The sequence below is a fragment of the Poecilia reticulata genome, chromosome 17 (assembly GCF_904066995.2).
Source record: "Poecilia reticulata chromosome 17, P_reticulata-male-v2, whole genome shotgun sequence".
Taxonomy (NCBI): domain Eukaryota; kingdom Metazoa; phylum Chordata; class Actinopteri; order Cyprinodontiformes; family Poeciliidae; genus Poecilia; species Poecilia reticulata.
Genome location: NC_088846.1, coordinates 15,749,806 through 15,773,606, shown reverse-complemented (window position 1 = coordinate 15,773,606; position 23,801 = coordinate 15,749,806). Strand labels below are relative to the sequence as shown.

The following is a 23,801-nucleotide window of genomic DNA, read 5'->3' as shown; positions in this document are numbered from 1 at the left end:
CCTATGACGACATCGATTAAGATTAACCTAATTTTTCCTGACTCCTTGCTTTCTTTTCCGTCATCACAATGTCTCCACCACACTTTGTGGTTTCTATTGTAGTCAAGAACTCCTCAACCGATACTGAGCGAAGACAAAGGCTTTCCAGGAAGTGCAAGACGAAAACTAAACAAACGCAAGAAGATTATTTAGACAGTTGCCGTAATCACAATAATGTAGATTCTGCCACAAAAGTTTATAAACACTATACATTTTTAAAGTTGGCATGGATGTAGCTAGTAGTTTCACGCTAAAGTCCAGTAAAAAAAAAAAAAAAAGAAAAAGAAAAAAAAGAAATCCAGTTGAGACCAGAACAAGAGCAAGACTTTGAAAATGTCAGGACCGGCTACAAGCAGCAGGACATACATCAAGTGTTGGTAGTGAGGGCAGTGAAAGTCTATCTAATCAGCCAGAAAAAATGATTGCTAAGCAGAATTTGCATGTATGATACTGAATACTAAACACATAATATAGGTTTCAAGCAAGTTTTTCTGATAGCCATATTGCACTCATTGATAATGCAATTTGATAGATTGTGCAGCTTCAAAATTAAATTTTGGAAGAAAAAAAATAAATAATCAAGCTGAATTCCAAAAAGAAATCCTTCAAATGCTCGTTTCCATTTATCTAACGGAGACCTTTTTTAAGAGCAACTCTCTGGCAAACCATCTGACTCATAAATCCAATTCAAGCCTATTACTGGAGAACTTTTAAAGCTATCCTTCATTAATGTTAATGGGGTTTTTTAGTGGAGGCCAGTGGTAGTTAGGGCTACATGGCTGCTTTCCCAAGCTTGTTTAACAAGCACCAGACAGAGATGGATGCTTCTCGCAGTCCGATAGGCTCTCCGAGCCATCTATCACCCGGAGGACCCACCCACAGAGCTGGCGTTCCATAACAAAAGGGCAGGCAGGAAAGCTCCTGACTGACAGCTCTATGTGTGGCGGCTGATCAGACAGCAGACAGGGGATGTAGTAACCCTTTCCTGGCCTCGTCTCTCTGTAAAATGAGTTGTGAAGAAGAGAGCAAAAATAACGAGCAAGCAAGGGGAATCAATCAATATACAGACACGTGAGATAAATGAGACTCAAACAGACGCACACACAAAAAAAGAAGCTTCCTTAATGCTGCTGCTGAGTAGGTACAAAACTAATCAGGCAAATGAAGCTGCCCGAGCAACATAAACTCTGAACGGAGCGCTGTGTTAAGGCATAAACAGTTATTATCACAAAGATTATTACCCTTACACCTCCAGACTTGCTAATTAGCACAATAAACAGCCATGCTCTAAAATGTATGGGGGAGAGCATGCAATAAAACCAGCTGCAACATGTAGATGCCTGTGCTGTACACTGAGAGACACAAATAAGAAACTGCAGCTTCTAAACTCCAGCTAAAACACATTAAAAATAATAACATAAGCACATAAACTGCTTTGCTTCTGTTACAGCTGTAATCTTTTTACGAGAGGGCACAGTTTCTCTCAGGACAAGTATAAATATATACGTATGTATTTTTTTTTTTCCCTTGAAATGTAGACAAAACAGACAGGGGAGGGGGGGAGGAAGGAAGCAGGGTTCAGAAAAGACACACTAAATTTGGACAGTAAGTAGTATCACCCCGTCGGCGCGGTACACCGCACATTCGCAACGCCCCATTTAACCGCACACGGCGCTTCCCTCTATTGCCTTCATTTGCATACTTCAGCGGGGCCCTGACGGATGAAGACGGATGGGGCGAAATCAGCCTCACTGAAACAACTGTTTTATCAAGGTTAAACTATCCAAGAAGCTCTTAACCCCTGCGCCTTTATCGCACTACAGTTCTCCCAATATCAATCTATCAATATGATCTTATCGGAAGGCGGGGCGGCTGAAGATGCTCTCCGTAAACTCAAGTAATAGGAACATAAAGGAGTTTTATGTCTTTAGGGGCAGAGGACTGCTAAACACGGCGCTGAAGGACATGTACAATAAAACAGACTGCACGGTGATGCCGGCGAGCCGAATAAAAAACATAATGGAAGAGGAGGACGAGTTTGCCTTTAGGGGTGAAAGACATGCATGTAGCAGAGAGGGTGCTGGTTCAAATCTTGGGAAGAAATCAGAATATGTTACACGTAACATTCTGAATTCTCAACAAAAAGTCTTAACAGAAACCTTCGATATTTTCAAAAGTAACCAAGATGTCTTGAAATACTTGCGTTTGTGCCGTCTGGATCAAGCATAACGCAAAATGACAGATCCTGTCCTATCAGTTTAAACTATCACACATGCCCTCCTATTTTGGGAGTGATAGTATGTAGCGGTTTTCTAGGCGGTCTATTTGTGTTCAGCAGACGACCACATGATGCATGTTTGTATTTATGTGTGCAGAGACGCACACACGAAGTGGTTCCAAGGGGATTCACATAAGCACTTCACAAAAAAGCGTAACATCAGAGGTAGAAATGTCAGCAGTTAATCAGTGGGAGGATTTCCACATCATACTTAATTTAGAAATAAGATATTTTTAGAGCTGTTCTGTTTTTGTTAATAAGAAGTCAACTCAAATCTTCTTATCTGTAAAAGTCTCTTATGAAACTCAAATCCTGATTCCTGTTTTGTTTTTTTGGGTACTGGCTCTAATTACATGTTGAGAATCACATAGTTAAATTTAAAGAATCGCAGCTGTTCTTTAATCAGCTTTCGATATAAAACAATCTGTTTCTTATCTGTCTGGATGATGTCACCTATTCTGCATCCTCTACTCCCCACTTTGCTGTAGGAAGGGCGAAATATGAGAACGATTTCAAGAGTTTGTCTGAAACTGCAAAAAAAAAAAAAAAAAAGGAGATACATTTAGCTATTTCTATGGTTTAAAGTATTAAAGAAAATATTCCACTGCCCAGAGCCTAAACATGGCATCAAAATCACTTTAAAAGTAATAATCAATGTAATATTATTTTACCAGTAATAGGATTAATTGTATACATTTTTTCCGTCATGACAAATACATTTTGCTACATTTATTTGTCAAAGAATTTCAATTCATAGTTGTTGATGTGTCAGAAACATTAATTTTAATTGTTTAAACAGGCTTAGGGAGCAGGAGAATAATATTTTCTGTCATTTTTATCTGCACACTGTAAAGAAAAACGTCTCTAATTTACAGTAAAATACTGGCAGCTGTGACTGTAAGGAATTTAACTGTATAAATACGGTAAAAATTTATGTGGGCACATATATCCATTTAAATGCGGTAAAATTCTGTCAACCACAGCTGTCGGTTATATTACCGTAAATTAGACTTTTTTTTTTTTTTACAGTGCACAAGACAAACTTGAACAGAATAAACATTTTACAAGTCTAATTTTAAACAACGGAAATCATAAAAGACCTCATACAAGTTTAGTAAAATTCTCTCCCTGAAAACATTGTCAGCTGATGAAAGATTTGAGTTGATGAAGACCAAATCTGTTTGCAGTAAATAAAGTAATATGCCTTTCAGATGTCAACACTTTTTTCTAACGGGAACTCTACATACAAACACATCTAAACAAATGTAATTTTCTTTTAGGATCAATAAAGTGTTTTTGAATTAAACTGAAATATAAATGTATACAGATGTAAATGCTACATAGGTTTTCTAAACATGAGTTTTCCTCTGTACGTGGATGTACAGGGCGGCTGTGGCTGACGACCAAATCGCTCTCAGCCACGGCTGTGTTTCGTCAGGAGGTTCCACGTGTTGCTGCTATATTTGTGCTGTGTCTTCTACCGTGTTATTCACCGCACGCTGCAGCAAAAGCAAGGTTTTGGAGAAGCACTTTCTTCTAGAGCAATCAACAAGGTGTGTGCAATGTAGAGGGAAAAAGCGAAAAGCGCAGCACTCACCAAGCAAATGCGTTGTCAAATTTAGCTTAACTATGAGGAACAACAATGTTATGGCACTTTTCCTAAAAATTTCAAGCACAGGCAGGAAATACTGTGTATGAACCGATTTATTTTTACAGCCCTGCAGACAGCGGCGCCAGTCCAGTCAGCACATTTAAAGCCAGTTGTGTACATGGTGCCAGTGCTGGCAGAATTGGTGGGCCAGTTGTTTCCACATACAAATCGTCAGGATGCAAAACTATCTGTTCAACCTCATTAAATTACATGTAATTCTTGTATTTAGAATTTCCACTGTTGCACCTTTGTTAGCCTCGTTAAACCTGTGTGGACAGAGCATGTTAAAACTATCCTGCTAAAACTCCATTTGAAAAAAAAAAGTTTGCTGCTCATGAAATGTGGTGTCTTATTTTACTATATTTTAAACCTCTAGGTCTTTTATATATATTTATGGCATTTTGTGCCCTCACCTTAAAATTTTTATTTTACATCTTTATTAAATAACCAATCAAAGCTAGGAGGAGGGTCTTAGCGCAGTCAGTCAACCTCATGTACACGCTGCTCAATATTTTAATGGCAGAGAAACAACTTGCCTAGCTGTAGTGGGGCATGTACACAAGTATGAATGACATTGCTAACACTCTCCTCCTGGCTTTGATTGATTATTACTAGTTAGCACTGTGAGCACTGTCAACGTGGTGATAGTTTTAACAAATAAGTAAAACAAAAAAAAAATGGATTTGAACATCTGATAGTCAAATACCTAATTTTAAATTATCCTTATCTAAATTGGAGACAAGAACAATTGAATAGTACATCAGTGTTAGCAATGCACACATGCAATCCAACATGGAGTGAGCTTTTAGAAGCCAAAATACCTAAATCTACCACGTAAATTTACCAGGCAAATACAACTCACAGCATAAATTAAAATCTGTCATTTTTCTTTCCATGTTTACTGAATATTTCTGACTGCAACCAATTAAAATCTTTGAATATAACCTCATGTAATTTGACTACACCAAACTATTCATGGCACATTACAGTTCTTGTAATAGCCAGCTGATACATAATATGACAAATGAGTACACAAACATAAGAGCAAGCCACCTCCCCTCCTAACTTTTGATCTTTGAAGGGCAAAATCCCCGTTAGGAGTGGCTCTGTAATAAATGAACAGAAGTATATAATTTGCTGATTATGCTCAAGTAGAAAAAAGAAAATGACAGCAATTAACATAATTTCAGTGGGAGTTAACTGTCCAGAACTAACATCGCCAAAGGCAAGCTGGCAGACAGCAGGCACAGAGGAAATCCACAGCTTTCACTCTTCGGGTTGGGGATATGGATATATTACAGAAGCGGAAGGAGTTGTTGTGTTATCAATCCTTGTTGGTGTTACCGGGGTGATGGTTTGCATTGCAGGAAAAAAACAAACAAACCCCCCCCAAAAAAAACCACTTTGGATTCAAAAGCTGAACAACGTAAAAACAAGATCACATTCATTAAGCTTTCGGATTGATGGCAATTTAATGACTAAAAGAAGCAACATAATGATATGAAAAAGCAAAACTTTTTTTCCCCCCCAAAAAAAACGATCAAGCCGTTTTTCGAGGTAATTTCAGGGCTCTTTATCAAGCTCACCAAGAGGGTCTTAACACTGCAGGCCATCAGACCATACCCTGACCTCTGTTAACATTCATGCTTTTGCCCCACTGTGCTAAATGCTACCTGTGGTGTCGCATCTGCCCTGGGAAGTGATCCAAAGCTGCAGCATCCAGTGTCTCTTCGGAGCCCCGCGGAATTAGCAGCAACGATCCCAGGAGACAACCCGCCTGCCAATCCCTGCCCCTTCCAACACAGACTCTGACACAGAAATAGTAAACACCGCACACCAAACTTGAAAATAGCAAGCATGAGACTGTTTGATTCCGCAGCCACAAAATAACTCTTTGTGAGGCTAAATTTATCATCGTTCTGTGCCTCAGTAAGAAGAGTCTTTCTCTACAGTTCACTATCTCCTCACAGTTTTTTTTTTTTCTTGCCTGTGTTTTTCCTTCCAGTGAAAGTACCGAGGTTACCGAGGCTCATCTCTGGCCCCTTTGTCTCTCACAGCAACTGCAAGGTTTATTAACATAAATTAGAATAGCTCGCCGAGAGAGTACCTTGTCGCTACGCGTTACCCAAGGCAACCTATCCTCCGTTCTCAATCCACCTGAGCGTGTGTATGTGTGTGACTGTGCATGCATCTAAGAAAATGTGTGTGTGTGTGCGTGAGTGTGTGTGTGTGAGAGAGAGACAGAGAGAGAAAGAGAGAGAGAGAGAGAGAGAGAGTTTGGAGAAGAGGGGAATGCACTCCCTTGCATCTAAATGTGAAACTCCCTCTGAAATGAGGGAGACATATCCACACCCATCTCTCCCCTGTCCTGATTAAAATAAATGGTGCTATCTGCACTGCATGACTCACTACACCATGGCATTACTATCAGTAATTGAAACATCCAATCACGACTGAGCCATCAGCCTTGCTGCTCTTTCCCATCTGACTCTGTGGCACCTGATTGAACATCCGACTATATGGGATGTAATACACGATATGCAGTGCGGTTTATACAGAGGAAACCTGACGAGAGAGGAAGAAATACCAGGAGGAAGTTTGTGATTCTGTTTTTTTTTTTTTTTTAATAATTTTTATTTTGCGTGGCATAAGTAACTGTGCGTTCAAAGCATATGTAAATGTGTGCATCTCCGTGTACCCCTCAACATCGTGAGCAGATATCCAGTGAGAGTCGGCAGCCTCATTGATTGGTGTTGATTCCATCTGGGCAGCAAGCAGCGACTGACAGAGGATCTAAGCCGCTGCGAAAGGCAACCATTAATCTTGGTCCTGTTTAAGCAGCATGTATTAATTTGTGTCATTTTTACTAAGTCAGCCAGGGAAGAGTGCTCGCCGTCTTATGTTTGACTGTTCATCGAAGTCGGGGAGTGGGGCGTGTGGTGGTGGTGGTGGGAGAGGGGGGGGGGTCTTTTGTACAACCCCAGCGTGCTGCCAACACGCCACTTACATTTTAGTGGTGACGAGCCAGACAGCCCACCTCCATCAAATTACACAAGCACACATGAATGCATATGCAAATTTTTTTTTGTCTGATTACGGGTAACCACACAATTTTTATTATAAATTTTTCAATAAATAATAACCAACATATTAGACATTTTTTTATTATCGAGGTGTACCAAGTTTTTACAAAAAATATTGTTTCATATTCATCATACTATACCTAAAGTTATTTTTTTTTGTGAAATGCCATAAACAGCACATGAGCGATCAGCGTTTTCTCTGGCTATATGGACCATGACACGTTGCCCCTCCCCTACCTGTTGCTGTGCACTGGATACAGCATTTTCCTTATGAGACATAGGGATATTTCAAGTTCAATAATGTTATGAAAACTAACAGACCACCCCTGAATGCGCATGTTAAAGTGATACATTGTAAAACTGTAGTTGGGATGCTTTGAGAGGTAGGTACAACAAAAATTAAAAGGTTGCGGTTTGAAAGCTGTTGTAATTATACATGATTAGGTTCCTACAATTTAAAGTCTTTTTAATAAGATGCCAGAGAAACTACAGGAGTTTTTCCTGCAGTATGGTTTGTTCAGTAATGGTGTAGAGGCCCTCCATTGCTTCTTGCTGCACTCTGCTGTTCAGCTGGCTGAAATTAGATTACTGTGGTTATCCTTCACTTGCAAAACAGACAAATATTTGTCTATAAAATACACAGTTATTACATGAAAACCAAAGGAGTGCTACCTATAACTCCAAATGAGAAAACCGAGTTTTAAAACACTTATAGGCGAGCCAGAAGCAACTTGTCACGTAAGCAGCTGACTGACGCTCTACCTGAGCAGATAGCTTGACTAATTAACTAGCTAATATAAGATCACAATAATTTTAGTGTAGCTCCATAAAGAGCAGAATGGCAATAGGCACTTTTAATTAAAAACTACGAAAAATGTGCAAATATTCTATATTTCAAGACAATATATTGAGAAGGACAAGGAATGAAATTTGCCTACTTTTCTTATTTCTGCATATTTACATTGCTGTAAATTGTGAAAATAGATAACAAAAAATAACAATAAAGGAATATTACATATAACACTGTAACTGTAATAGTCAATATACATGCTACGTTATTTTAAGGCCAGTAGAAATAAAGCTGTTCAAGGTCATTATAAAATTGCAACCTCACACTGACCCAGACCAACAGCAGAGGTTTCAACTCCAACGACATGAGAATGTATGCTTTGACCGGTCAAACTGTGAGGCGCAATTCCACAAGTCTGTGCAAAATCCAATCAAATCCAAACAGCACCAATAACGAAAAAAAACAATAACCGAGGCAATTGAATTGGCAATAATGTCACCGGAGCTGTTGTGTAGACACTAAAAGCTGCTCCAGAGATAAACATCCGATAAAAAAGAAACTCCACTCCAGCCATGGAGCAAATTTCCTCTCTAAAGCGATTTTACTTTCGATAAGTGGGAGGGCATTCTTAGTGTAATGGATCCAAATATGATCAGATGCCAGAAAACTAAGAACAGGGTCGTGTGCAGGATAAGAACCCAATGGTCAGAACAATCAACACTGCTGGATCAGATGACCAGAAAGACAAACACAGTCAAAATATAAATATAAAAAAAATTGGGGCATATTTACACAGATGCGTTTTGTAACTATTTATTTCATGGATATCAGCACTATATTTAAGACTTTCATTTGAAGGAAGAATAGAAGCAGATCTTTGTCTGATCTGTTGATGAAATGAACATAATATAAGCACGGTGAAAATACTGCATCTGGCTAAATGTTAGTCTGTGACGAGGGTTAGGATGGCAACTGTTTTGAATATACTCATCTAAAATATTTAAACTGGCTAAGCTTTAACTGTATACAATTAAACTTACAAAGATAATATTATTCTACACAAACTACAGATTCTTTATACAGGTGCATGAAAACTTTTCTCTGCTTCTTAGCAGAGGCAGGCAATTGTATCATTATGAAAAATAATTAGTGTGATCAAAACGATGGTTAGAATTGTCATTTTACTGTGGACTATTTTTCCACTGTTGATTTCATCAACAATAAATGTGTTTATGCTTCAAAAGACGACTGAATGTAAATAATGTGGGCTGTTTAGCACCCAAGTTACCCTAATGAATGCAACTGTTGTCGCGATGCACCCTTTTTAATAATGGCCACATTGTATTTTTATAGCAGTAATTGTTCGCTTGAGGCTTTGACTGCTTATAGTGACAGCTTAACAGCCAAACAGACAGATGAATTTTTAAAATACCTTTTATTGTCACTTTTATTACTGTCGCAATTAATACCGCAACTTACCGTGATAAAAATCTAAGCAACGTCACAAAATCCTGACTTTATTTTTCCTAAAAAATATTGCTAATGTCTCACCTCATCTCATTCTTGTGAACACAATACGCAGTAATAAAACGAAGCCCAGTAATAAGGCATTGTTTAGACATTTTCTAACGTAGCAAAAAAAATAAAAAATAAAGAAAAGAAATGCTCAGGTGTTTGTAAATGAGCGCACAGGTACTCTGTAGTTATACATCGCAACACTGAATATGACCACTCTACAGCCAGATCTGTTATCACGGCTAATTACTACTCCCACCTCAGATATACAGGGCTGTAATTAGCCTCTTAAAACATGATTAACATGTCTCAATTAAGCCAGTCAACATTTGCATAATATATTAGCTGTCCTAATTGCAAGTGAGTTTATGCTGGAGGACAGGAGAGCGGCTGAAATACTTGCAGGTTTTCCTGAAGTGCACGGGTAATGAAGTACGAATATAAAGTGAGACATTAAAAAAAGTACAGCAGATTATTTTTATATCCTGTAGCTTACTTTTAAAGCTACAATCTGCACATCCTCCGTAAAAATATATCACATGGGTATTATCCCTCACTTGGATGAACATTTCTGGTAAGAGGTTCGTATAAGCTCACAAATCAAAGCCTGCTTTTCTCAGATAGAAAAAAAAAAAAAACTTCACTCTCATTTTGAAGTTATTTATTTTGAGGTTATTTATGAGAGAGCAGACAAAGTCCTGCTCGGTCTTATTTCCGTGGAAACTAAAACATGAAGGGGCTGGGGGTAGTGGGGGATAAACTGCTGCTTCTGCACTTCCAAGCCAGGGACAGATATACAGTCTCCCAGCTAGCACGGGGAAACCAAGGACATAGCCATTAGTTTCAGGACAGCGCCACATTGGAGACTAATGCCTCCATCTGTCACTGGATATGAGAGGAGAGTAACAAAGAGAGGCAACACTAACCCCTGAACTCATCATGGACAGCCGTGTCAATTAAATACTGAAAAACAGCAGCACTGGGAGCCATAGTGACCAGTTTATCCACTGCTGCACAGGAGCTCAACGAGTACCTCCATCATCGTTTAGTGTTGATATTAAAGGAAATGCTGGAAATAGCCATTTGACATTATCGCGATGCACCTGCAGGCTAACATCAAGCCTATTGAGGGAGTCACTGTATGAAGTGCTTATTTAATAGTCTGACAAGTCATAAATTAGTAAATGCTTGTTTAAATCTAAATTCAGTCATTTCTAAGCAAAGGTTTCTTGTTTTTGTTCTCTCTTTTTCCGTTTAAGCCAAACTTTCCAGGCAACTCTCAGGATTTTAAAAAGGCTCCCAGAAAACTTGACATGGCTGCTGAGGGAAACCTTAAAAAGAAATGTACAATCACAGGGTATTTACAAACGCTAACAATCTAGTCAAATATATTAACTATTACAGTAACAGATCATTATCAAAAAACATGTACCTTTCCGAAATGCTGGATAAAACCTGCTAAATTCAGAAGCAGCACTCAAGTCCTTATGCTCTTCAGAAGAACACAAATATAACAAGCCTGTTAATTAGTCAGGCTGTCGGCTCAGGCAGCCGGCAGTCAGCTGCTTAACAGAAATGTGACTCGTAGTTTGTCGACTGTAGTTTCATACAGTTGATAAGTTTTCACACCAGGACAGTTTTTCGCTACTGAAAATATTTCCATAAAACCGAATATGTGAATATGTCTTCATTCTAAGTGAGCTAAACGTGTGGAAGCCTCATGTCATTCAGCTGATCAGCAGTGTGCAGCAGCAGCAGGTGGGGGAAGAGGGCATTAGTCTACTGCATCTCTCCCATCACTTACACACTTTCTTTGAAATTTGGCTAATGAGGACTTTTGTGTTGAAATGCATAAAAAATAATTACTAAATGAAATCTTCAAACATCTTCTAGACATATATGCTAAACATTTTTGCTATCTTTTCTGGAAGTGGAAGTTAGCTTTTTGTTGTTTGTTGGCAACGTAAAGGCATCATCTTTAGCCGAGATTGACAAGCATAAGAAAAAGCACAGATGCTGGGCTTACAAATTAAACTCTATTCCTCACCTTCCACTGAGATATTCTGTCTGTGTTTCCTTATCTTAGACAGAGGTGATGGTACGGTGCGGTGTGTATAATATTTCCAGTTAGAAATTATGATTATTCCGCAATCACAGCCGTTTTTCTTGCATGAAAGCAAACTTGAACTTTGTCTTTGAGAAAGAGTCTTGCAAGAGCACAGTCTGTCCTACAGGAATGCTTAATGACACTACAGATTAAAATGTGTCATTTCCATCCACAAGTATAGTACTAAATATGTAATTACTGTCAAATTAATAAAAATATGGGATCTTTTGCCATGCAGGTGTATCATAAATGTTTAAATCTTATCTGTTGTACACTGGGTCATTAGAACTATTTTGAACATTTAAAGGAGCGGCATGGCCATTTCTTTATTCTTTTTACAATATTGAAACTGTAACTTTTTTAAAACCCTTTTCTCCTCCCTACCTGTAAGCCCATGCCAGCGCCACGCTGTTAAATAATAACAGTTCTTGTCTGCTTCATGCCGAAAAGCGTAATATTTTTCACTTGCCTTCCCATTCCTGTAAGAAGCCTTAAAGAGCTCTGATTGCTGTGAATATCTAAAATGTTTTGCCTAATTAGCATCGCAGGCTCTCGGTAGGACTGCTGTTAGCAGGACAGACTGATTCATCAGGTCTCTAGCTTTGATAAGTTCAAGCGGTGTAATGCATTATCCGTCTGATCACATTAGTCATGCAGGAGCTCTCCATCTGACCCGAGTCTGCATGGATGTAATGTGAGGCCGCTGACACAGAGAGGCCTGACGAAATGAAACAGTCCCAGGCCCGCAGATAGAGAGAAACTGGTGGTGGTGGTGGGGAGTGAGCCTGAAATCTGACACCCAGAAACACCGACTTGGTGTCTGGCTTCTCTTACTTAGTCAACCTGTACGTGCCAGCTTCCCTCGCCGTAATGGTTCCAAGCAAACAAAGACGCTTTCCAGCCCTAGTCACAGGATACGAAGCAGAGCGCAGGAAAACAAACCCGAGTGCTCTTAGTGACTTCGCTTACAATGCCGAGAGTTTAAGATTAAAAAAGGCAGAGGGCTCGGGAGGGCGGGAGGAAGATGTTTCTGTGAAACACGACCTTAGCTGCCAAAAGACCGTCTCTAAGTGAGGTAACACAAACCTTCGCTGTTGGCTTTCTATAAGCCAGGCGTGTGGACCTGAGCTTGTTTAAGCTTGCTAAATACTCCAACGCAGTGACACTGCAGCGACCCCGGCACAAATCAAAAGGGGAGCGAGGTGGCGCGGGGTCATCAGTTAAGGCTTCCTCTGTCCACTATTGGCATGCACTCCCGCCTTGTTTGTCAGCTGCCTGCCAATGGACACCTCACTGCGGCAGTGACCCATATTGCTGCTGTCAACGCTCACACCGCCGACACAGAGCGAGGAAGAGGCGCACATGGCTCGTACATGCAGCAAATGATTGCTAATGTGGAGAAACTCTTCCTCTCTTTGGTAAAAAGGTTGAATTGGAGCCGGCGTGCTCGTCATCGCTTCTCTGAGACACTATGACTGCAACAATGTAAAAAGCAAGGAGAAGCTGACTCTTTATAAAGAATATAAAAAAGTCTTGACAAATTACAGGCTGTACTCCACTCGCATACACTGCACTCAGCACATTTGGCTGTAAATGCCATGGTGAAGGTTTGAGTCATTTTCTCTGTCACTGCAGTGAAAGGATTTTCAGTTTCGTCTGCACAAACCCTCCTATAGGCGAAGATGAGCCGCAGCTCAGCTCTTCAATTTCAGACAGGGGGAATTTTTTTTTTAGGTGTCTCTGGGAGTGTGTGTTCGTGCGTGTGTGCGTGTGTGTGTGTGTGTGAGTGGGGGTGTTTACGTTATTCATAGATTCTAAATGCTTTTCTTCATAAAGCTGGAGAAGACATCGAGAGATTTGTGATGTTTAGGTTAGGTGAATGTTCGTCGAGTAAAACAGAAAAAAAAAAGAGCAAAGCAGTAAGAGAAAAAAAATAAAAGCTCTTTTGAAACATGTTCATTTCCAAACTTGGTACTAAACATAGGGGAGGACAATTTGCAGTCTGAGGGGAGCCTCTCTCCTGTCAGAGGCTTGGTTGCCAAGAACGGTGGGAAGAGGGGAGAGGCAAAGGGGGAAAAGCCAGGAAAAGGTCCAAGTCACTTTGTTCTTCTTTTTGGAAACGAACTCTGGTTGAACCCAGGGAGACGCCAGACAGTTTACAAAGAGCCAGGCATTACTCTTTCACTTTTCCGAGCCTTGCAATTTAGGAGCCAGGGCCCCCAGCCTGCACTGTAGCTTCCTCCGCAGGGGCCTGCGCTCTTTGTAAATCTGATGAAAATCTCAAGTGTCTACATGTTTTCCCCTCTTGTTTTTAGAGAAACCTGTGCCAAACCCTGACTCATACAGATGAAATGTCAGCGCAGAGAAGTTCATGTTATATTAATGAAAACAGTATTGCCTCCATGCGGCTCGGCCCCTGTGTTTATTCTCAGCCATCTCGCACGGCTACGACGCGACAAGCCGGGCGACAAAGTGACAAGGCTCCCTCTCAATAACCTCGCAGACAGCCTCAAAGTTGTGCTCTCAGATAAGCTTATATTGGATATTTCGTTTTATTTCCTCTCTTGAAAAGCGCCGCTCTGCTCTGCCCCGTCCCTCCGAGACAACTCGCAGCCTTTCATCGCGTGAGCCGCTCTCCTGTTTTTAATCTGCTGTTAAATTAGTGATAATTCACGCATTCCTTTTGGTGGCTTTGACCCTTGTCGTGAACATAAACAGAAAATACCTCTGCGTGGAAAAACTGTTCACTTAGCACACAGCTTCAAGCCCTACAGAGAGGGGTGAGGAAGGCTAAAATGATAACACTGCTGTCCAACAGCAGCCGGTTTTCTCTGCTTTTTCACATATGTTTTATGATACCTTGTAGGTTAAAAACAGGACGTGGTATTTATACAGCTGAATCCAATTATAAAAAAAAAAAAAAGTGATGGTGAGACACAAAGATGGTGCGTCCTTACCTGTTTTCTCCTTTATTTCACACAAGACGTTGAACAGAGCAGGTTTCATTCGATGGCAATTGAGTGCGTGTTTCCTAAAAAAAGAAGACAGCACGTCAATAACCAGGTCAATACTCGAGCAAACAAACAGACATCTATTATTATTATTTTTATGTATTTCTAATGCGGTCATTAGAAATAAAACATGGGAGCAGGGTAATATTATGCACCGATTGTTCAGCCAAAGATCTGAATAAGCCAATTTTTCCTTCACTGACTTTAATCTGTGATCAGCAAATCAAATCAAAAGCTCACCTTTTATCTTTTTTTTTTTTTTCAAACTGCAAGAGTAAGGTAAAATTTACACAGAGTTATCTAAAGACCAACACTGGTCAATTTTCCTTTCATGGGCTCTAAATGGTGAACAATAATTTAAAAAAAAATATAGGAGCATGGCAAAATATTCACCATCTGGAATCCAATTTTACCTTCATTGTGTTGGTCTTTTCAAGTTTAAATAATGTATTGTTTTAAATTGGAACATTTCAACAAGAAGAACAAAAATACTGAAGCAGTGTAAAATATACACAATTAAATCCTCCAGAGATGAGAGGCAACCAATTTCCCTTCACTGGCTCTGACTGATGATTGGCAGGTCAAATTCTTACAAGTAAAATCTGGTCAGTTTATTGATGCATTATTGTTGTGTATTTTTTTTTATTCTATTTTGCATTTATACTACCACCATTAACAAAGAGGTAGCATTTTATCCTCTTTTATGGTCAGTAGAATTAAAAAATAAAACAAATATCAGCGTCAGACAACTGCAAATTGAGATTGTAGAATCGGCAGGTTACATCTCGACCAAAACAAGAAATCGGCACAGGCTAGGAAAAGCTTATTGGTGCATCAACATAAAACTTATTTTCAAATTAGCTGTGCTAAATGTCGAAAATGTAGATTTTTATAACGCAAAATCTATCCAGTTTGCACCCCACCTCTTAAACATTTGCATGTCTTATTTCCTTAATTTCCCGTCTTTATTTTTAGTGCTGGGTGTAAACCACAGAAGAGGATCTGCATCCTGTTATTATGGCACAGGATTACAATGTAAGCTCCTTTGTAACAATTAAGCCAAAAGACTCTGAGAGTAACTGAGCTGCCAAGTCCCCTCATAGATAAAACAAGTCTGGTTTGTCTTAATCCGCAGTAATCAGGCGCTAATTAATAAATTCTGATAGGAAATGATCACACAAAAGTTGTCAAATTATGAAATCTTCAAGTTTTTAAGGTTTTGTTTGTCGCTTTCGCGCAGTCTCGGCACTTCAGTGGGCGTTATTGCTTTCATTTACAGGCAGTTCTCTTACAAGCGAGTATTATCTCCCCCCTTCCTCTGATGTTTCCATCTTTTCCCATAAATAACACGAGTGTTTTTAGTTGCGTCTCACCTTGCCTGCGCTTCGTCTAAGCTTTGGTCTGTGATGGTCATTATTTGCTGTAATATGTCTCCGATGTCCTGCTTTCTTCCGTCTCCGTCCGTCCCCGCCGTGCCATCCTGCATATGCTGCGCCAGGCCGGGGTGTCCGGCCATGCCTACCCCGTGGGAGTGCATCAGCCGCGGCTGCTCGTCCATCCCTGACCACGGTCCCCGCTGCCTCCCCTCCAACTTTTTTTTTTTTTCTTGTTGTTTTTAATTTGATGTGAAAAGGAAGGGGGAAAGGAAGAGAGAAAAAAATCCTCGGGAAATTCCTCTGGATTCCTCGCGTCTATCTGAGCCCAGACACTCCTCCTTTTTTCCTTGGTAAGCTTTTCTGGATTTGGGAGGAGGGAGACTGACAAACCCTCTCTCTTCTCTTCTCTTCTCGTTTCTCTCTCTCTCTCTCTCTTTCTCTCTCTCCCTCTCTGTCGGTCTCTCTCCCAGCTGGTTTAGGTGAAATCTGATCTGAATCGCTGCATTTGGCTTTGGCCACTCCTGCACCGCTACGTTAGGGACGAAGGAAAACCAGCATTGAACATTAAAGGTTCCTAATCTGATTAAAAGTGGAGCGCGCTGTGCTCCTCCGCTGTAGGCTGCAAATAATCGGGACCTTGATGCGCCAAAAAGGCGCTGAAAGTCTCAACTTGCCGGCGTAGGACCTGAGCGCAAAAGTGGCCCACCAACTGTTATTGTTTCGCTTATGTCTGGTAACTGACTCATAATCAGAGTATGGGATGAAGAGCCTCCGCCCCCTTCGAGCCACGATTGGAGAGGAAGGAGCGCGCAAGTCCCACCTCGGTCCTCTCCGAAAGCGTCAATCATTCTCCTGGTGGAAGGTGGGACACTGTAATAAACATTAAGAGATGTGACCGGGCCGGGTGGCAATGCGGTGATGGATAGAGAGTGAATATGTTGCCTAATAAATAATTGTGAGTGGCAATGGAGCTCTGACCCAGCAGGGCGGCATGGTGGTGCTTGCAAAAGACACTCTGTCAGCCAGACTATATATTTTCCCGCTGAATATTTACATTCGTATAATCAGTCAAAGGAATAGTAAATCAACATGGATTTATTGAAACATGCTGCGGTTTGTGAAGAGCATCTCATGAGCCTCGAGTTGTAACAGAGACCCACAACAGGCATCACCCCGTTCATACACCTTGGGCATTCACAAGCAGGGCTGCTCTTAAAAAAAAGTGTGTACTAGGGCAGCAGCCTAGGCACCTGAGATTTTGTGGGTCCTCAAAAAAAAAAAAAAAAATACAGGAATGGATCATTCACAAAATAATTGTTGTATTTTTGTTAGGGTAAGAAATATACTAAGATTAGGTTGTAACAGTATTGGTAAACTTTAAGCCTTCGTGAAGATGATACAGCCGATGAGGCTGATTTTGTATATTGACTGCATACAGTTGAAGAAATTTGGAAGTAGATTGTATTGTATTATCATTGAAGAAAAACAAGACAAGAATCATTTATGAAGATAGAGTTAAACTCTTATTGAAGATTTTTGCTAATCTTAAACTGCTATGATTGGGATGAACTTAATGTAACTCCTGTACTTGAATGATCACCTATTTAGTGATCGTTCACCAAATAGATTAATAATGATTACTTGTATTTAACAATTGGTAGTTTAAAACAGTGAGGTTTGGACTGTATTCAGTAACATATCGCCAAAACAACATATGAAATGATGAAATACTTTATTATCATAATATTGCAATGACAATAAAAGGAAATTCATAATGACCATTCCTTCCTATTTTGACAGTAATGGTGCAGTTTTTACAGGAAATGCAGACTGACCCAGGAGACTTTTTCTGGGAGGAACAACACAATCGCCTCTCGCTGCACTTCTTCTGTGCCTCAAATATTGCATCACAGTGAATTGTCAAACATAGAAACAGGTTACATTTCTGTGTTTTCAGAAGGTGGCAGTAATGGCAAGGTCGCCTGTTTGGGTAAAAGGAATGTCACAGCTCATCCTGAGCAGCAGCACAGAAGCCTTTTCTGGTTCAGATATGTGTGAGATAAACAAATGGAGTAATCAGGCTTGCTCCATTTTACTTCACAATGACCATTTTTAGCAACAGCAAGGACTGGCCAAAATAAAAACTTTCATGTTTGATGTAACAAGGTGAGTGTTTGCATTTCTAGAAATAACAGCTGAAAAGACATTGTGTCCTTTGAGATATTTGTGGGTTTATAGGAAAAGTCAATTATGAACCCCCACTCACCTTTTGGCAATCACATCCTCTTAATTGGGAGTTTCTGGAAGCTTCTGGCTCTCAAGTCTTGATGTGTTTGCAGTCATTTTAAGAAATGACACAGGCCATATAGGTGCAGTTAGTCAGTGACTGGTAAGTTAATTAACCTCATCTGTCCTCCCACTTTGTTCGATTTGTTTATTTGTTTGAGTCTGTGTCACATTAAGATGATCAAAATAATGTAGTATTTTCCACTTCGCCATCATTTATTTTTTTGGGGGACTTTTATGAGCCACAAATGCAGCCAATATTCATGAAGTTGAACGCAATCTATTGAAAGCCACAGTGTGATATTCAGCCTAATCAGCATGGTCCATGTGCTGAACATATTTTGTTGGGAAAAAAAATACAAAAATATAAACAAGTGTTGGCAACAAATAATATAGTACTCATGAGACTAAAGTGTATTTAATGGAAAACATTGGTTTTTAATCTTAATCATGAGGACACATCAAAGTTCAGTCATTGTCTTTGCATGTTTCAAGTTTTCATGGATTTAGAAAGTGGAAATAACACAAAGAAAGCAAAGCAGAAAAAAAGACGAGGGAGAAAAGAAAAAAAAAGAACATAACCTTCTCCTTTTTGTTTGCTTCACATAAATTAACCAAACCACAAACAAACATTTAGAGAAGGAAAAGGAAAAGTAGGAAGAACTTTTCACCCAACTTTTCGTCCACCCCTTTTGCATACATTTCTAATACTTTTTTTTTATTATTTTTTTTTTTTTTACAATATTCAAGTTTTCTGGGACACAGCTTTTTTAGGCTTTAATTATCTGTAAGCCATGGTCAAATATTTGTCTGTACATGTTAATCTATATGAAAAACTTTTTCATAATACTCATATTGTTTTAGATGTATAGATTTGGTGATACATGCATTAAATATATATGCATTGCCTTAGAAACCTTGCATTTAGTAGACTATTCACAAATAAATGAAATATGTATATATTACTGTGTCATTTTTGAAAAGTTTGTAAATTTAGTCATGCAAAGCTTTTATGTTAACACACGTCGGTATATTCAGACATGCGCTAAAGGTCGGCCAGACATCAAAGATTGTTTTTTGGGAGATTGAGTTTTCTGTCACAACAGAGGAACTGGGTTGTTAAACACAAACTGGACAGGAAATGCTTCTAATGCAACAATTGTCATACAATCTAGAAGCCATTAAGCATTTGGATTTTAAATATTTAATAAAACACATACTAGAAAGTTGGACAAGTTTCTTAGAATCTTCGACTTTTACAATGAAGAGAAAAGCAAATATAGCACAAAATTAAAAAAAATAAAATGAATACATTTGTGAGGAACAAATGTAAGCAACAACAAAATCATTGCATTGTTAGCTACAGTCCGTTTTAGAAATTCTATGCAGATATTGGATAATAAACATAGAATGCCAAGACTATCGTGTTAAAAGTTCTTTTAATTTTTGAAAACTAATTTCTCCTACTTCATTTCAGGCCAAAGTTATTAAAAAACTACTATGGAGCCACATTGGACATCATATGTCCAGTACAAACAAATAAAACATTTGTACAACAATGAGTCAATGTCAGAGGTTGGGTTGCATTTTGACTAACGAAGGCTGGACATAGGAAGGAGAGACGATGAGGGTCTTGAATATAAAGAGTTGAATAGTTTCTGTAACTGACCACCAATGCTAAATGTCAAATCTGCAGAGGATTTTCAATATTTAAAAAATCTAAAAAGGTTAAAAAATGTGTAATCCCATTTGACCTAATTTCTGCTCTAATGGGAACTTTTGAAGGTTTTCTTAAAGAAATGTCTCAACTGTTTATAAGCAGCAATAAGGATGTTCATTTTGTCTGCAAGACACATTTTTTTTCATTTATCATCATTAAAAAAAGAGGAGTATCAACATCAATGTTCACAAATAGCTGTTTTTTTTTTTGTTTTTTGTTTTTTTTTAAAAGCCAGTTCATAATGTGGACACAGTGCAGTTATGTGCCTCAGAGGCCGGCCTGCGCCTTCTTTCACTGGGCCGACAGAAATCGATCAGTCAGTTTTCTCATTACGTGCTGAATAGGGAGGTAGGCTAGTAATTGTCACAAGGGGCAGGGAGAGGTTGAGGGTAGTGGTGGTGATAATGTCTGACACTCAGGAGTGGGAAGACGGTGCAGCACAGCCCTGAAATGGAAGTCTACAGTCCAACCCCCATCCAGCTTTATCTTCTCCTAGGTGTTGCAGGGTCACGATGTGAAAAGGGCTCTCTTGTAGGTCTTTTAGAGATATAAATGTGCCACAAAAAAAAAAAGCACTACAGACATGATGAGAAATCTCTCTATACATTTTACCCAGCTTTGACGCTCCCTCAGGTTCCGATCCGTGAAAGCGTCTCCAACAAGCGCTCGCCCTGCCTTCTCAGTTCCGATTTAAAAATCAAAACAGCATTGATTATTGTGAAATATGATCTAAAGAGCTCGTTCTTTTCACTTTAGATTCAAATTTATTCCAGTGTAAGCCAATAAACAGAAATGACCTTACTACTTGGATGTTGGCGGAAAAGTAAACTCCAAGCAGAATAAATAAAACCTTGTTTATGACTCTGATTGCAGTATTTCAGAGAAAGCAGCACTTGCACCCTTAATGAGCGAGGGGGGGGAAAAAAATCATTTGACATTGCATATTTTCTCTCCGTTAAAACAGAATGTGTTGCTGTAGCATTAATATTCTGATAAAAAGTGGGATTTGATTTTAATTGCAAATGAATTTTGATGTAAAAAATATGCCTATAAATAGTGCATGTTTTTTTCCTCCAGAAGCTCCAGAGTTGTTCTTCAGAGAATAAAAATGTTAATGCAGAGCATGTCGGTATTCCCAACAGAAACGCAAACTAGTTGAATTTGTGGAGTTGTGTTTACCAGGATCCAGAGAGGCTGCTCTGATGAAAACAGAAAGAGGATGCGCCGAGCATAATCAGGCATTTATGACTGGAAAACAACAAAATGTAAGCATTATATACACATCGCTTTGCAAACATATCCATACTCCATCTTTCCATCATTTCATTACATTATAACCCATATTCTAATGCATTACTGGGTTCTTCTGTGTCAGAACAATTAAAAGTTATCTGTTGGGGGTGGGAGGGAAAGAATACATGGTTTTAAAAAAATGTTACAATTAAATTTGGAATTTTTTTTATTTTCTTGAATAAATTAAAGTGGAAAGGAATGGGGGAGAAGTTTTCCACAAGTTGTTTAGGGGACATGGACAATTTGTGAATGAAGGTGCTCTGGTCAGATTAGTGAAAAAGGTTGGCATATTTTCAAAAATTCTAAGTGTGAAAAAAAAATATATCACTGCAGATTAAACTGGACGTACTCTCCTCACAGTGACACATGGCGGTGACAGAATCACCCACTGAGGGGACGCTTTCCTTCATCAGGTACAGGAAGTTGCTTAGAGATGACCGGAAATAGGTGAAGAAAAAAAACAAAAAAAAACAAAGATTGAAAAAGACTTTGCACTGGGATCACCCTCTAGTGGAATACACTAACATTAAACATAAAGCCAATAATAGTTTTGATAAAAGCTTATTATTGTCTTGGAAAGTGTCAATCAAAGGGCAGACCTAAATCCAGCATATAATCCGTAACAAGAAATTAATCTTCACTCTCTACATCTAGTATGTCTGAGCTTAAGACACATAGCAAAAAGACTTGCAGGCATAGTTGCAGCAAAAGGTGGTTCCACATTTACTGCCAACTGCACACCACACTGTTTTCAAATTTTATTAGTAAAATATTTTGGCAGAATGTATGCCTTAATTCTACTTTACTACTTTGTGTTTCTCCGTAAAATGAAACTGAAAGAAAAAAAAAAAAGGTACGCTAAATTGAAATTTGTGGTTGCAACATAACACGTATCAAATGCATATTCATGCATTTTAAGCTGTTTATAAAAGGATAAAGCGTGACTTACACCGGAAGCGGTTCTTGACACTTCAGGATTAATAAAACACTCCACAGTTCCTACTCTAGCCGCCGGAGCGGGGTCAAACAGCTCCTCCCAGAGAGAGCTGCAGGTCAGAGCAGGGTAAGTTATGTATGAGGCAGGAACACACCTCGGGAGAAAGCAGCGACTGCCTGGCACATCTCTCCAGGAAGTAACCTTGATGAAAAATTCAGTTGTTTGCAGCTCCTGTTGTCCCTCAGGCATGAATAAAGTGGGGCCCAGACAGAGAGAAAAGACCTGGGCTCAGCTTGAAACTACTCACTGACCCACTGCCGAGGAGCACACGCAGCGGCCAGCATTAGGAGATGGGCATGAATTAAACTTTAATCAAGCCTCAAATAGATTAAGCGACAGCAGCCGAGTCAGCATTTCCATACACTTACTTTGCTGTGGCTGGCCATCTACTTCTCAACTCTTGCAAAATGAAACTGAAATCCGCCTCCCCAGCCGTCCTCCTCTCAATTCAGCTTTGCATTTAAAGAAATTGTTTATTTAAGATGTGTAAATGATATGTATGTATGAAAAATATGTGGATGAAGATTTCTGTATGAAGAACAGATTTCAGTCATATTTATATTTATACTTATTTTCCAAGGTTGTGATAAACAAATCATGAGTTTTCTCCTTTCTTCTGGGAGTAACCATCAACAAATCCATCCATAGGTGAGGATCACTGATGAAACATAGATGGACTAACAAATGAACAGAATCACCTTTTGTCTCAGCTGCTTTTTTCCCCCCTATCTGAGCAGTTGAACTGTTCAGACACAAACAAACTCCTGACCTGCAGTATTATTCAAATAAAGTGAAAAAGACAATACTGTTGTTTGACTATTAAACAACACTCCAAAACGCATTTCTGTGTCAGTGCTAGGTATTATGTATTTAGCATATCTAAAACCATGAAAGTCATACTAAATCACTCTGCAATAAGATAAAACCATGCAAAACATATTTATAAGACAACAAAACGTAAAATTACCATAATCCATCCATCTATACAGGCAGAGTACATACATCCTGGACACAAATGTCAATCCATTGCTGAGACTGAAACAGGACAAACCGTGCAATCACACTCATACTTAAATACAAATGCAGCAGACTGACTAACCTAATGTTTGTCTTAGTACCCAAAGAAAATCCAGTAGAACATGCAAACTCTGTGCATAAAGTTCCCGGGTCCCAGAACCTTAATTCTACAAGGCAATGGTCACAACAACTGTGTCATCACACAGTGTGACTTGTGCAATGCAAGAGTAGTACAATCCAGTCCATCTGGAAAGGAATTCACACCAGTTTCCAGTTAAAAACAAGGGGGGGGGGGAGGGGGGATCAGTGGAATTTGTTCAATATTGTTCAGAAAAACTACTGGCTCAGATACAACAAATAATGTCTTTATACGCATTTGATGCACTAAAATGCTGGGCTTACACATTTACCAGCAGAGGTTGCGTACTACTAGTATAGCATGTTAATAACTGCAGCTAAAAATGCAGTGGTATGTACGCAACAACAATTTTTGAACGCGAGCTCTGATTTTCCCCTCAATACTTTAAGGGAAGATTCCAATTATTCTTGAGATAATTCCAAGCATCTGTCTCATCCCGACTTTAGAATCATGGTTGCCTAGTTTACGTTGTCATGTCTGGAGCGTCAACAGTTGATCA

At 39.3% G+C, this 23,801-nt stretch overlaps 1 protein-coding gene across 4 annotated transcripts in view; it reads right to left on the bottom strand.

The window, feature by feature from the left end:
- Positions 1-16,677, bottom strand: part of pbx1a (pre-B-cell leukemia homeobox 1a) — a 67,960-nt gene extending 51,283 nt beyond the window's left edge. The window contains exons 1-2 of one of the 4 annotated variants that reach the window (XR_535964.3): positions 15,848-16,674; positions 14,421-14,494 (exon numbers count right to left, since the gene is read on the bottom strand). Coding sequence is in view for 3 of the 4 variants with exons in the window: in XM_008434106.3 (XP_008432328.1) it covers positions 14,421-14,494; positions 15,848-16,032 (259 nt within the window). In the remaining variant the exon portion in view is untranslated. Of the gene's footprint in view, positions 1-14,420; positions 14,495-15,847 lie in introns of all 4 variants that reach the window. The other 3 variants (XM_008434106.3, XM_008434108.3, XM_008434107.3) reach the window with 3 other exon arrangements.
- Positions 16,678-23,801: the final 7,124 nt, after the last annotated feature.